Here is a 15,082-nt window from a genome sequence, read left to right on the forward strand (position 1 = left end):
AATACTTTTTTCCCCACGCTCCTCAGCACCATCTAGTGGCAAGAATGCGGTATTACGTTAGATTCGGCCCAATTTATATCTATGCTCCATCTAGTGGCCATGATATGGTATTGCATTACATTCAACCTGAAAAGAAAACATGCTAAGAACCTTTGTTATTCCCTCTATTTGCACAGAGAACAAATGTCCACAGAGATTTGCAGGGCGAATGGCGCTGCCAATTGTTTAAAAACAGACCCTCTAAACATTTAGTGGGGGTTTCTCAAAATGTAATTCAATGAAAACATTTTTGGAGTGTGTATGTGTGTCAGAATGTCTGTGAGTGTGTCAGATTGTGTCAATGTTTTTGAGGGCCTGTTCACACTAGTACTGTGCATTAATCGCATGCTACCGTGCGATTAACGCACTGTGCCGTGCAATCTGGTGTGGGAGGTGTGTTGCGTTGCCATTCATTTGAATGGTACCCCAAACGCACCCTCAGCCCACAGTTCGTACGCCCGCGCCTGAACGTGCAGTACCCTAATGCCGTGCGTTCCATTGCAGTGTGATTTGGGTCGCGACTTAATGACGGAGGACAAATGTGGGTCCTGAGGTCACACAGGTTGAGAACCATTGCTTTAGGGTGAGCAAACATAGACAAGTGTTTTACATCTTTTCCTCTTCAGCTGCTGGACTGACAGGTCCCTCTACAACAGTGGTTCTCAACCTTTCTAGGGCCGGGACCCCTTGGTAACATTTGCCAAGTTGTGGTGACCCCCAACGGTAAAATTACGGATGACGCGGCTGCTGCTGCGACATCTGGCGGCTTGGCGGGAGAACTGACACTGCTGCGCTAGGAGAGGGCTGAGGAGGACTCTCACCTTATTATTGTTTATTTTTTAATAATTTGTTTCTTATTTCTTTTTAATCGCTTTTTTATTTTTTAAATTTCTTTAATAATTTTTGTATCTATTTTATTTCCACTTAACTTCATTGCTGTCACACAGAGGTAACAATCCCCTCTGTAATAGCAATTGGAGGTGACAGGTTCTTTTTATTGACCCCGTCACCTCCAATACAGGAGTCCTAGCACAGCACTGTGCTGGAATTTCTGTGACAGGTGAGAGGGGAAGAGCACAGCACAGCTCTCCCCTCTCACTGTATACACGGAGCGGCAGGTTTACTTTTAACCCTGTCGGAAAAAAAAAAAATAACTTTCTCCTGGAAAGGTTTAGTCTGCTCGCTTCTCTTCTGGGTGGCCGGAAGCCGCTTGGCGACCCCTGGCAAATCGTCATTCGACCCCCGAAGGGGTCCCGACCCCCATGTTGAGAACCACTGCTCTACAAGCTTCTTCCAGACTCTCCATGCTGTACCAGGTGATGCACACACAGGGAAAGTCCCCTCTCACCGCCACAAGAATGGGCACGGCTGACCATACAACACCGACTCATTCTTAGTGGTTTCCTTCTGTGGTTCAAATTGAATAAAAACCACCTTGATTCCACACAGTCCTTTCCATTACTGAACAGCCATGGGCACTGAACAGAATGGCCATTGACACTTGGGATTGAGAGACAGGTTCTCTGCTTAGAGCAATGCTGGACAAATCCCAGGAGCCGGCCCGGGTCGCCAATGCTCCCTAACAAATTACAGCGAGCATCTAGCGTTTCAGGTTTTCTCGAGTTTCTGCCAATGGAGCTGGCTCCTAAAAAATCCTGCTGGCTCCTGGATTGGACAGGCTGGCTCCTGGATCGGACATACTCAGTCCTGGATCAGACAGAGTATCTCCTGGATCAGACAGAGTATCTCCTGGATCAGACAGAGTATCTCCTGGATCAGACAGAGTATCTCCTGGATCGGACAGAGTATCTCCTGGATCAGACAGAGCATCTCCTGGATCAGACAGAGCATCTCCTGGATCAGACAGAGCATCTCCTGGATCATACAGAGTATCTCCTGGATCAGACAGAGTATCTCCTGGATCGGACAGAGTATCTCCCGGATCGGACAGAGTGTCTCCCGGATTGGACAGAGTGTTTCCCGGATTGGACAGAGCATCTCCCGGATCGGACAGAGTGTCTCCCGGATTGGACAGAGTGTCTCCCGGATCGGACAGAGTGTCTCCCGGATTGGACAGAGTATCTCCTGTATCAGACAGAGTATCTCCTGGATCAGACAGAGTATCTCCTGGATCGGACAGAGTATCTCCTGGATCGGACAGAGTGTCTCCAGGGCAGGACGTCAGACAAAATGAGACATTTATGAGCTCAAAAAAAGTATCTGCTTGTCATAACATTTTCTTGCAAGATGTGGGACGTTGTGAGTGGGATGTTGTGAGTGGGATGTTGTGAATGGGACGTTGTGAGTGGGACGTTGTGAGTGGGATGCAGTGAGTGGGACGTTCTGAGTGGGACGTTCTGAGTGGGACGTTCTGAGTGGGACGTTCTGAGTGGGACGTTCTGAGTGGGACGTTCTGAGCCGAGTGGGACGTTCCGAGTGGGACGTTCCGAGTGGGACGTTCCGAGTGGGACGTTCCGAGTGGGACGTGGCGAGTGGGACGTGGCGAGTGGGACGTTTTGAGTGGGATGTTTTGAGTGGGACGTTCTGAGTGGGACGTTCTGAGTGGGACGTTCTGAGTGGGACATTCTGAGTGGGACGTTCTGAGCGGGACGTTCTGAGCGGGAAGTTCTGAGTGGGACGTTCTGAGCGGGACGTTGTGAGCGGGACGTTCTGAGTGGGACGTTCCGAGTGGGACGTTCCGAGTGGGACGTTCCGAGTGGGACGTTCCGAGTGGGACGTTCCGAGTGGGACGTAGGGATGTTCTATAGCGCTGTATGAGTCCCATGATAATAGGTAGCTGTACATAGTGATATAGTGACCACTGATCATATTTCATACCTCGGAATCTCTCACGGATATCTTACCTCCCAGCCACACAAAGTCATTGACGGCCCGTAACAGCTCGACGGCCATGTGATAATGGACCAGGGCGTCCTGGAGCATCCCGGCCTGCAGGCTGAGGTCACCCACGTGCTTCCGCATGCGTCCCTGGCACCGCTTTTTGTAATGTCTGCAGAGATGAGTTACCGGGCAGATTAGATAATATACCACTAAACATATACATGACATATACATAAAGTATACGTGAAGACAGCAAACAGAAATCACACTGTGACACAGAATCATCTTTTCTAATTGCCATATCATAAAGAATTTCTATGACAAAGGTACCCGTTACCTTTAATTTTTACTATTAATTGGTCACGTGACCAAAGCCATTTTTTTTTTCTTCCCAAGTGTGGGTGTCATGGCTACATTGGGCGGGCAGTGGCATGATGTATACAGCAGCTGGGAAGTATATTCCCCATCTTCCTATTCTGCATTCCTATTCCACATGGCCATCCCTGCTGCAATTAACACTTTTATAGGTTGCTGTTGCCAAATACAGGTTGTGATTGGCTACAGCTACTTCACCACCACAGCTGTCACACCCTAGGGGAAGCATAGAATCACAGCATAGGGGTAAGAAGGCCACTGGATTTCACCATATTCTGGCATACAGGCAACATGCTGCTAGATTTCTGACAGCATAGTTCCTGCTAGGGGCAAGTTGAGCAAGGCTGAGGGGGGGAAGGCTGGGGAGGGGGGGGGTCAGCAAGACTGACCACGGAACTACAAGCATGTTATGTGTCAGCACGCCGTCCTGTAGCTTACAATTAGAAACTATGTGACACAAGCTGATCGCGCCAGCAGAGATCTATTTCCATGCTTAGCTTGGTCTGGATAAGTCAGGAACAGAGGGGGACTGGCAGGGCCGGCCTTAGGCCTTTATGCGCCCTGTGCGAGAAATCTTTACAGCGCCCCGCAGTGACCACACCCCTCAGTGGCCACACCCCCAGTAACCACACCCATTTCCCCCAAAATCCGCACCATTTAAAGACTACTATTTTGTTAAGCCGCAAACAAAATATATATTAAAATGTATGATAAAAATAAAACTTTTATTCAAAGGTATTAAACTTGTCAGCACAATATAAGTATTCTTATCAAATAAAATGACAGAAGGTAAACAATAAATGTCAAACTAAAATACAGTCTATAAAAATAAAGTGTCAGGTTGTCATGCCGACCCCTTTCTTCAAGTAAGTTCATCTAGAAAAGTAAAAATAAAAAACAGAACACAAAACCCAGACTACATGTAAATGAATGATACAAAAAATGTATTGGGGCACATCATAATTTGTTTGAGAATGTGCGGCGGCCATGTTGGCCACCGGCGTGTTCTGTAAATACGTGCCGCGATCTTGGAGGCGGGGAGCATGACCTTACATAACGCCATGCATGCGTGGCGTCAGGTGACGTCACACAATGGTGCTCTATAATGTATTGCTGGGATTTGTATTCCTCTATAGCTGATGGTACATTGTGCTGTGTATTATACAGAGCAATATACCACCAGCTATAGAGGACTACAAATCCCAGCAATACATTATACACTGTATTTGTTGTACTCCTATATAGCTGGTGGTATTCTGCATTGCGCTGTATAGAGGACTACAAATGCCAGCAATAATACATTATACAGTGCAATGCAGAATGCCCCCAGCTATAATGTACTATTGCTGGGATTTGTAGTCCTCTATAGCTGGTGGTATTCTGCATTGTGCTGTATAATGTACTATTGCTGGGATTTGTAGTCCTCCATAGCCGATGCCATTCTGCATTCATTGCTGTATAATTTTACACTTTTCATTTCTCTATATTGCACACCGCACTTTTTCTTTTTTACTTCCACCGCGCCAAGCTTGCTCCTGTGATGGACTACAATCTCAATACAAACTAGTAGTTCCATCACCGGAGCCATTTTTTTAAATGAATTTAATTTTTTTATCCGATTAACCGATTAATCGAACTTAATAATCGGCTAACTAATCGATTTTGAAAATAATCGTTAGCTGCAGCTCTATTATATACATATTATCATTTTTCCCAGAGCCAGAAAACCAAAAGTACCCGACAAAACGTCACATGTACAGACCTTACCGGCTCCTTTCTTGTAGTCCAGGTGGTAGAGAATGAATCAAATACACAGATATATTTATTGGAGGCACCAACCTGCTATCTGGATCAAGCCCTACAAAGTCCTTCTTCTCATACGGGACATAGAGTAGCGGGATCTTTTCCCCGGACTTTTCACTGGTCCTGTCCAGCCGCTTACACTCCAGGACAATGAAGAGAGACTCGATAAAATCCTCCACGCGCTTCTCCACCGCCTCACAGTCTTCGTAGCTGGGGTAGAAGGCCACGTCGATGCGCTGCTGGTCCGCCACCTCTTCCCGCAGCCCGAAGACGAAGAGGCGGGAATCGTAGAGTGTGGAGCTGTAGGCTTCCTTGTGCTGGTCAAACTTCAGGAAGGTGTGGGGGAGCTCCTTAGGGGAGCTGCATTCCGCGATGCATATAAGCCCGACCACTTTGCGGTGCGTCTGGAAGTCGCCCCAGTCGTTGTTCTCTACGCAATACTGGTGGCGGTAGCGGATGTAGAGGGCCCGCTGGGAGTTGCTGACGTTCACCTGAGACACGGATGAGATATGCTTGTAGATCTTGAAAAAGTTGTCGTTCTTCACCACCCCCACAAACTGGACCACCACGAGGAGGGTCTGATGGTCCTCGGCACACTGCATATAATCCGGGACACTCATTCTATTATTAGGATTAGGTCCTAAAACATGAAAGAAATACAAAATTAAAAAGGAAACAATCAAATACCTTTACTTACTGTTTTATCTGCCACAATACACTGACCACCCCACCTCTAAGAGCTGGTTGGACATCTCATTGCAAAACCAACCATGGCCATAAATATAGAGTTGGCTCCCTTTTGCAGCTATAACAGCCACCGGTCTTCTGGGATGGCTTCCCACAAGATTTTGGAAGGTGTCTGTGGTAGTCTGTACCTGTTGTGGCAATGCCACTGTGTAATCTCCATGCCTGGGTCTATATTTTCATAGTGACCAGCACCTGCTGGTTGTACAGGGGTGCACAGCCTCTAAGGTAAAGGTGCTGGGAAGTGTTCCTGGGGACGGGAGGACTCCACCGAGGTCAGAGTGGAGTCCAGTGCAACAGGGAGCTGCGGGTTATGAACTGATTGGGTAAGTTAGCTTGGCATTGAGGCTGTCTGGAGGGAACGGACAGTGGCCTGAGGACTCAGGCTGGAGCAAGAGCAAAGCAAAGAGGTTGGATGAGCATAAGGGTATTTTTGTGAAAAGATGCTCAACAACCCCTGCGAGGGCAACTGTCTTGTTAGTTGTGAATTTCCTTTTTTAATAAAAGTGGGCAAAGGAGCCTTTAAAAGGAGATTTCAGCGAGCGGATGTGTCCTTAAAGCTCTACTGTTAAAGCTAGTTCTCACACTATGTAGGCAAAAAGAGTATTTGTAAAGTCAGGTACTGATGTTGGATCACAAGACCTGACTTTCAGTAGACATTCCAAATTATTCTAGAGGTGTTCAGTAATGTTGAGGTCAAGTACCTGTAAAGGACACTCAAGTTCCTCCACACCAAACTCATCAAACTATGTGTTTATCGAGCTAGCTTTGTACACAAGGGGACAGTCATGGTGGAACAGAGAAGGGTCTTCCTCAAACTGTTTCCACAAGGTTGGAAGAGCACAATTGGCCACAATGTCTTTGTATGCTGTAGCAATAAAAGTACCCCTCGCTGGAAATACCATATCATAGATATGATGGTCAGGTGTAGATGTTATGGTCAGGCATATATTCTATGGCCAGGCAAGACATATCTATGATGGCCAGGTATAGATATGATGGACAGTTGTAGACTTGATGGCCAGTTGTAGATATGATGGTCAGGAGTAGATATAGTGTAGATATTATGGTCAGACGTAGATGTTATGGTTATGTGGTCCATAAGGTCTCTTATGTATTCATGTAACACGTGTGCCAGGAATGGTGTGTGCTGCTGTGTCCAATGTGCTGGGTACGGCATGTATAGCTGTGCCCAATCTGTTGGTTATGGTGTGTGCGGCTGTGTCCAACGTGCTGGGTACAGCGTGTACAGCTGTGTCCAATGTGCTGGGTACGGTGTGTACGGCTGTGTCCAATGTGCTGGGTACGGTGTGTACGGCTGTGTCCAATGTGCTGGGTACGGTGTGTACGGCTGCGTCCAATGTGCTGGGTACGGTGTGTACGGCTGTGTCCAATGTGCTGGGTACGGTGTGTACGGCTGTGTCCAATGTGCTGGGTACGGTGTGTACGGCTGCGTCCAATGTGCTGGGTACGGTGTGTACGGCTGTGTCCAATGTGCTGGGTACGGTGTGTACGGCTGCGTCCAATGTGCTGGGTATGGTGTGTACGGCTGCGACCAATGTGCTGGGTACGGTGTGTACGGCTGCGTCCAATGTGCTGGGTACGGTGTGTACGGCTGCGTCCAATGTGCTGGGTACGGTGTGTACGGCTGTGTCCAATGTGCTGGGTATGGTTTGTACGGCTGCGGCCAATGTGCTGGGTATGGTGTGTACGGCTGTGTCCAATGTGCTGGGTAAGGTGTGTACGGCTGCATCCAATGTGCTGGGTATGGTGTGTACGGCTGCGACCAATGTGCTGGGTATGGTGTGTACGGCTGCGACCAATGTGCTGGGTACGGCGTGTACGGCTGTGTCCAATCTGCCCAAGTTTAATGTATACTGCTGTGTTCAATGTGCCCACCATAGAGTGTGCTGCTGTGTCAAATGTATCGGGTGGATCATGCCTGTGTGTTAAAACAGCCATCTACAGTCTGCTGCATCAAAAGCCTACTGACAGGGTGACAACACAAGAGCTCAATCTGGGAGAAAGAGACAGAGCAGTGTCACCCCATAAAGGGAAGTGCATGGCCGAGGCCCTTTATACAAAATATACACCTCAGCCCACAGGTACACTTTATTAAACAGCCATGCAATGATAATACTCAGCACAAGGAAATAGAAAAAGAAGCTAAATTTTGCTCATAAAATCACTGGGGCCCCTGAGGGCCCACAAATGGGGGCCCCAGATGCAGCATACAGACAGCTACCATCTCCAGCAGGAGGCAGTACTCACAATCTCATCACATCCAATCACCCACCTCTCTCCCAGCTGTCTTCTGCCAATTCTGCCCTCACTTCCTGCTTCCCAAAGGGGGAGGAGCCCACCGGGCGCAACCACCTCGCAGGTGTGTGTTGCTCCCGTCAAGCCTCATCTTTACTGAACTCCGTGAAAATAAACACTTAGATAATTCCTCAGACTAATATAATTATGTATACCAAACAAAAATAAAAGACGAAGCTACACGTATTTTATTTCTTAGTTGCATAATCTATGACGTAAGTGGCTACCCCCAAAGAGAGCTGCCTATGTGGTATCGCCCGTCGCGCACGAAGGCGTTCTCCAGCATGCGGTGATTGGCCGACAGCGGCACGCGCCCCAGTCATTGTTTTGGTGAGGTGCCAATAAGGAGGAAGAGGCGGCTGGCGCGTCATCAGTTGCTAGGTTGGAGAAGTTTGCATGTTGGCCTCCAGGTGTCACTAGTGATCAGCGTGCAGAACTAATAATAATAATACAGAGTTCAGAGGTCAGGACTATACAAAATAATGGTATTCGTAGAAGTTGACAGTTGAAAACAATAATTTTCAGTGTGAACAATACAGGGGGTAAACAAAGGGTTAAGCATTTTTTGGAAACCATGGTGAAGGTCCGCTTTAAGTATATTGTCCAATCAGATTGCAGCATGTACGTTCCGCTTGGAATTCTGATCGCTCCGCCCCCTGGTGTCCTGTTACATTGTGTCATTGTATACATTGGCTCAGCGTCTCTGTACCCGCATAACTACAACTCCCGTCGTGCCTCCGCGCTATCTGTGACGCTGTAGTCTGAACAGTGGGAAACAGCCGGGCCCTTGTTACCCCCCTCTGGGTTCAGTGACCCGCCTGGTTGCCTGATGTGGTATATTTCTTCTGTTTCTCTATTACAAGGAGAACCAGGCCACTGTGCCCGCCGCAGGGGCTGCCGGGAGATGTGGTCCGGCAGTGCAGCACGCCACTCAGTGTTGTTTTGAACCCGCGTAACTTTATTGTTCGCGCACAGTGGTGAAGAGGATGGCGGAGAGCCGGTTGGTGGAGAGCCGGTTGGTGGCTCTCCCTCTGTCCCGGATCCGGGTCATCATGAAGAGTTCGCCCGATGTGTCCTGCATCAACCCGGATGCCCTCATCCTCACCGCCAAGGCCACGGTACCCCGGGGGTTAACTATGGGCGTGCTAATGTCTTTTTGGGGTGTCTTGTGGTGACAATGTATTTCTTTCAGGGGGTGGCGTATTTATTCTGGCAATGGGATAATTAATGCAGGATTTATTGTAGGTCAAGTACCTTAGGGGGTAAATATGGGACATCATAGGTCACCTCTGTACCCCAGGAGGTAAGTATGGGTCATAGGTTACCCCTGTATCCCAGGGGGTAAATATGGGACATCCTAGGTCACCCCTGTACCCCAGAGGGTAAGTATAGGTCACCCCTATATTCCAGGGGGTAAGTATGGGACATCATAGATCACCCCTGTACCCCAGGGGGTAAGTATAGGACAATATAGATCACCCCTGTATTTCAAAGGGGAATTATGGGGCATCATAGATCACCCCTGTATTCCAGGGGGTAAATATGGGGCATCATAGATCACCCCTGTATTCCAGGGGGTAAGTATAGGACAATATAGGTCACCCCTATATTCCAGGGGGAAAGTATGGGACATCATAGATCACCCCTGTATCCCAGGGGGTAAGTATAGGACAATATAGATCACCCCTATATTCCAGGGGGTAAGTATGGGACATCATAGATCACCCCTGTATCCCAGGGGGTAAATATGGGGCATCATAGATCACCCCTGTGTTCCAGGGGGTAAGTATGGGGCATCATAGATCACCCCTGTGTTCCAGGGGGGTAAGTATGGGGCATCATAGATCACCCCTGTATCCCAGGGGGTAAATATGGGGCATCATAGATCACCCCTGTATCCCAGGGGGTAAATATGGGGCATCATAGATCACCCCTGTATCCCAGGGGGTAAATATGGGGCATCATAGATCACCCCTGTATCCCAGGGGGTAAATATGGGGCATCATAGATCACCCCTGTATCCCAGGGGGTAAGTATGGGACAATATAGATCACCCCTATATTCCAGGGGGTAAGTATGGGACATCATAGATCACCCCTGTACCCCAGGGGGTAAGTATGGGACAATATAGATCACCCCTGTATTTCAAAGAGGAATTATGGGGCATCATAGATCACCCCTGTATTCCAGGGGTAAGTATAGGACAATATAGGTCACCCCTGTACCCCAGTGGGTAAGTATGGGGCATCATAGATAAGTAAGGTAGTTGGTTTGTGATGGGGTAACTAGTATCCCATATTCATCCTAGGCAGAGTAAAAAGTATAATGTCATGGGGGCACGTGGCAGATATTATGGGGCAAGTAAGGTTTCCGGTTTGTGATGGGGTAACTAGTAATCCTGATTATCCTAAACAGCATAAAATTTATGTCATGGTGCGGTGGGGCAAGTAAGGTTGCTGGTTTGTGTTGGGGTAACTAGAACTGCAGATCTGTCCCAGGTAGGGTAAAATGAATGCTATTGGGTCCTTGAAGTAATAATGTAATAGTATTGTTATCATTAGAATAGAGCAGATAGGTGACATCCGCTCACCGGGTCCACCATCCACCAATAGGAGCCCTCTAGAGATGGGAGAGACCATTGGGTCGTATTTTGGGGTTGATGACAGTCAGATGGTACAGTCCACCTCCTGGTCAGATACATGACCCTGAACTGTGTGAGTCTGATAGGAATGGTTCTCATGTTCTGTCGTCTTCCTCCGGCAGGAGCTGTTTGTGACATATCTGGCGTCCTATTCCTATAAACACGGCACGGGTAAAGAAGACAACACATTGGCCTACGATGACTTGTCCAACACGGCGGAGAATAGTGAGATCTTCGGATTTCTGTCCGGTAGGTGGAAGCCATTACCGCCACGGTTCAGCTCCAGCCAAATGTTTTATTGAACTTTTGAAACCAGCACCAGCATTATGCTATCACATGGGGGACTATCGGCTTCCTATATACAGGTGAAACTCGAATAATTAGAATATCGTGCAAAGTTCATTTATTTCACTAATGCAACTTAAAAGGTGAAACTAATATATGAGAGAGACTCATTACATGCAAAGCAAGATAATTCAAGCCGTGATTTGTCATAATTGTGATGATTATGGCTTACAGCTCATGGAAACCCCAAGAACCCCAAATCCACAACCTCAAAAAAGTAGATTACATGCAATCAATAAAACACGGATTGTACATAGAACAATATCGGACCTCTGAAAAGTACAAGCATGCATATGTACTCAGTACTTGGTTTGGGCCCCTTTTGCAGCACTTACTGCAATTACTTTTGCACGATATTCTAATTATTCGAGTTTCACCTGTAATACCTATAAAAGAAAACTAATGCCCCGTATACGAATGTTCTTTATTTGGACTTGCTGATTCTGCCAGTAACATGTCCCAGGGTGACAGCACTCATTCACTTTACTCGATCTGCGGAGGAGCAGCATTGTCACCATAGGACTACAAAATACGCCCCCCCCTCTCATCCTTTTAAATATGGGAGGGGGAGGTGTAGTCTCAGAACAATGCTTACAGTCAACTGAGAAATTGATACAATTTCAATGGTATATTTAACACACCAAAAGGGAACCCATGAGCGAAGGACTCCCTTTTGGTGTCTGGGCTCTGCGTTCACATTGTCTGGCTCTGCGTTCACATTGTCTGGCTCTGCGTTCACATTGTCTGGCTCTGCGTTCACATTGTCGGGCTCTGCGTTCACATTGTCGGGCTCTGCGTTCACATTGTCGGGCTCTGCGTTCAGGGTCTGCGTTCATATTGTGGGGCTTTGCAGTCACATTGTGGGGCTCTACCTTCACATTGTGGGGCTCTACCTTCACATTGTCGGGCTCTACGTTCACATTGTGGGGCTCTACCTTCACATTGTCGGGCTCTACGTTCACATTGTCGGGCTCTACCTTCACATTGTCGGGCTCTACGTTCACATTGTCGGGCTCTACCTTCACATAATCAGGGTATGCAGTCACGTTGTGGGGGTCTACGTTCACTAATGCCGCCATATAAAGTCACTTATGCTTCATTTCCAGACATATTGCCAAAGAAAATCCTTGCCAGCGATTATTTGAAGCTGTTGTCAAAAGAAGAGAAGGATGGTACCCTGGACGAGGCGGAGGAGGAGGAAGAGGAAGAAGAGGAGGAGGAGGATGATGATGAGGAGGGAGATGAGGAAGAGCAGGGAGAGGAAGAGGATGAAGCTAGCGTTGACTCTGATGACGAGGCGGATGAAGACTATGAGCAGGATGATGATGACGACGAAGAAGATGATTAATGTGACACCTCTCTGCGTCATGGACACTATAAATACTTTCTTCATTCTAGATTTATTTTTCTACTTAATTTTCAGACAAACAGTAACTGTGCTGGCTGCCCCTGTGCACAATAAACCTTTCTAAATAAACTTCCATAAATGTCTTTTCAGGTATTTTATTAAAGAAAAACTCTTAAAGGGACACTAAACTCAGGAGATAAATCTTAAAAATGCATTCATGAACAACAAGGTATCTTATTTGTGTATCACTCGGCTGTAATTCCTCCCATCATCATTATTATACAGGATTTATATAGCGCCAACAGTTTGCGCAGCACTTTACAATCGCAAGACAAGATGGTGAGGAGGGCCCGGCCCCTGAGGGCTTACAATCTAAAAGGGAGGGGCCAGTGATACATGAGGAGTTAGCTGTGTGGGGATGAATTGTTTGCGAACCTGATAGCTGAGCGGTTAGGTTGAGGTGGGATAGGCTTCCCTGAAGAGATGAGTCTTAAGGGATCGCCTAAAGGCAGTCAGAGTGGGAGATGGACGGAAAGAATGAGGGAGACTCTAGAGAAGTTCTGGAGGCAAGCATGGGAGGATTTGACGAGGGAGCCGGAAAGCAGGAGGTCTTGGGAAGAACAGAGGGACGGTTAGTGTTATACTTTGAGATATAGCCGGGGGCCAGAGTTTTGGGGGGTTTTATAAGTGGTTGCTAATATTTAGAATTGTATCCAGTGGGCGAGTGGAAGCCAGTGGAGGGATTGGCAGTGGGGGATGGAAGTCAGTGGAGGGATTGGCAGAGGGGGGTGGGTGATAGAAGCCAGTGGAGGGATTGGCAGAGAGCAATAATCATCTCTGAATTGGTACTGACACTGTCCTTCCTTCTGGAGGGGGGCTACTTTTGAGTGTCTATTCACACAATGCTCTGCTGATGTAACCTTCCCAGGATGCAATGCTTGTGCACATTGCATCACTAATGCCCAGGAGGATCAGGAAGTGGAACACAAGAAATTGAAAGAAAAAGATGTGAATAATACTAATGAAGGTAAGATGATTTCATATGAAAATGCAGAGCTGCGTACTGAGGTGATTTTTAGTGAAGGGGTAAAGGTCCACTTTAATATTTTTTTTAACCACTTCAAGACCAGGTGTTATAGCCCGTTCCTGACCAGGCCATTTTTCAGTATTCAGCGCTGCGATACTTTGACGTTTATTCCGTCATGCAGCGCTGTACTGAAATGAATTTTATACAATTTTTTGTGGACAGATAGAGCTTTCTTTTGGTGATATTTAATCACCACTGGGGTTTTTATTTTGTACTATATTAAGGAAACATTATTGAAATTTTTGGGAAAAAAGTTTTTTTTTTCCATTATATTAGGAACAATGATTATTACCCACATTTTTGGTAAAATATAAAAGTCGGGGTCACATCGGGTAAATAGACACCAAACATGTCAAGCTTTAAAATTGTGCGCACCCGCAAAAAAACTACCGTACCCAAAATTGACCATAAGCGACGCTTTAAAAGCTTTTACCGCTCATCAGTTTAGTGTTATCAGTGATTGATGGCCCTAGAACTATTGCTCTCATTCCGACGTTCGCGTCGATATGTAACATGTGCGGCGTAATGTGCGAAATCGTTGTTTTCGCACGTATGCGCACCCGACGCCTGTTTGTATGGGGGGGATTTAAAAAAAAAAAAATTATTTGTAACTTTACATTTTGGGGGGGGGGGACTTACATTTTTTTTTGTCCAATTTTTTTTTTCCACTTAGCAATAAAGTTATCACATAGGAGGGTTAGAAAACCCTCTTATGTGATAGCAAAATATGTGACAGGTCCTCTTTATGGAGACATCAGGGGTCTCCAAGACCTGCTTCATCAGCTTCTCTCCAGCATCTAAAGCTGGAGAGTGACACAAGAATGCGGAAGTGATGTACTATACATCACTTCCGCATTCTGACAGCGGAGAGGGGACCGGAGGGAGCTCGTGTACCGAGCTCCCTCTGATTCCCTGTGACAGAGGCCGTATGCTGGTCTCGGGCTCGCACCAATGAGTGCAGCTCTGTCATGTGAATGCATTATTAAAGGAGAACTATGAGGGGGGGAGGGGGAGTGCTTTTCACTCACCTCATAGTTCTAGCCGACTTGTGACAATGAGACTGTCACAGGTCGGCTCAGTAGATCGGGAGGTGAGCGAACACATACCAGCGTTCGCTCACCTCTCGATCCTGTCACGGCTCTGTGCTGTGACAGGGGAGGGGCTGCATTCCCCCCTCCCCGCACCGATCCGCCAGCGCTGACTGGTGGAACGGATGGGGGAGGGGGCGGTACAGCTGGCTCTGCCTCTAGATAGGCAGAGCCAGCTGTCACTCACGCAGCTGGGTGGATCCCGGCATAATTGTCGGGATCAGCTGAGGCGTCTCAGTATGCCGTGAGCTGTAGCTCGCGGTATGCTGAGCTTAGGGTGACGGGAGGACGCTAGTTTGTGTCCTCCCGTTACCCTAAGGAGAACTATGGGGAAAAGCCCTAACCCCATAGTTATCCTTTAAGTGTTTTGTTTTTAAATACAAGCAGTGTAAGTACCTGAATTTTTCTTAAATTATCCTCTTGCAGTCTAATGTATAATCTGTACAGCAGCG

At 47.3% G+C, this 15,082-nt stretch overlaps 2 protein-coding genes across 2 annotated transcripts in view; one reads left to right on the forward strand and one right to left on the reverse strand.

The window, feature by feature from the left end:
- Window positions 1–8,135, reverse strand: part of TRAPPC9 (trafficking protein particle complex 9) — a 171,630-nt gene extending 163,495 nt beyond the window's left edge. The window contains exons 1-3 of the mRNA XM_018563618.1: window positions 8,099–8,135; window positions 5,095–5,698; window positions 2,904–3,049 (exon numbers count right to left, since the gene is read on the reverse strand). Of these exons, the coding sequence (XP_018419120.1) occupies window positions 2,904–3,049; window positions 5,095–5,678 (730 nt within the window). The 5' untranslated portion in view covers window positions 5,679–5,698; window positions 8,099–8,135. The remainder of the gene's footprint in view (window positions 1–2,903; window positions 3,050–5,094; window positions 5,699–8,098) is intronic.
- Window positions 8,136–9,026: 891 nt separating this feature from the next.
- Window positions 9,027–12,477, forward strand: CHRAC1 (chromatin accessibility complex 1). The gene is made up of 3 exons (XM_018563610.1): window positions 9,027–9,239; window positions 10,885–11,011; window positions 12,214–12,477. Exons 1-3 carry the CDS (start codon window positions 9,108–9,110, stop codon window positions 12,453–12,455), a joined length of 501 nt encoding a protein of 166 aa, XP_018419112.1. The 5' UTR covers window positions 9,027–9,107; the 3' UTR covers window positions 12,456–12,477.
- The last annotated feature ends 2,605 nt before the right edge of the window (window positions 12,478–15,082 follow it).

This window comes from Nanorana parkeri, unplaced genomic scaffold (genome assembly GCF_000935625.1).
Source record: "Nanorana parkeri isolate BGI_ZX_2015 unplaced genomic scaffold, ASM93562v1 scaffold680, whole genome shotgun sequence".
Taxonomy (NCBI): domain Eukaryota; kingdom Metazoa; phylum Chordata; class Amphibia; order Anura; family Dicroglossidae; genus Nanorana; species Nanorana parkeri.

Excerpts from the sequence above, each read along its gene's own strand:
- CHRAC1 (XM_018563610.1), top strand. The coding sequence starts at position 9,108 with ATGGCGGAGAGCCGGTTGGTGGAGAGCCGGTTGGTGGCTCTCCCTCTG. Across the intron at positions 9,240-10,884 it reads TCCTCACCGCCAAGGCCACG|GAGCTGTTTGTGACATATCT; the intron begins GTACCCCGGGGG and ends TTCCTCCGGCAG. Across the intron at positions 11,012-12,213 it reads GATCTTCGGATTTCTGTCCG|ACATATTGCCAAAGAAAATC; the intron begins GTAGGTGGAAGC and ends CTTCATTTCCAG.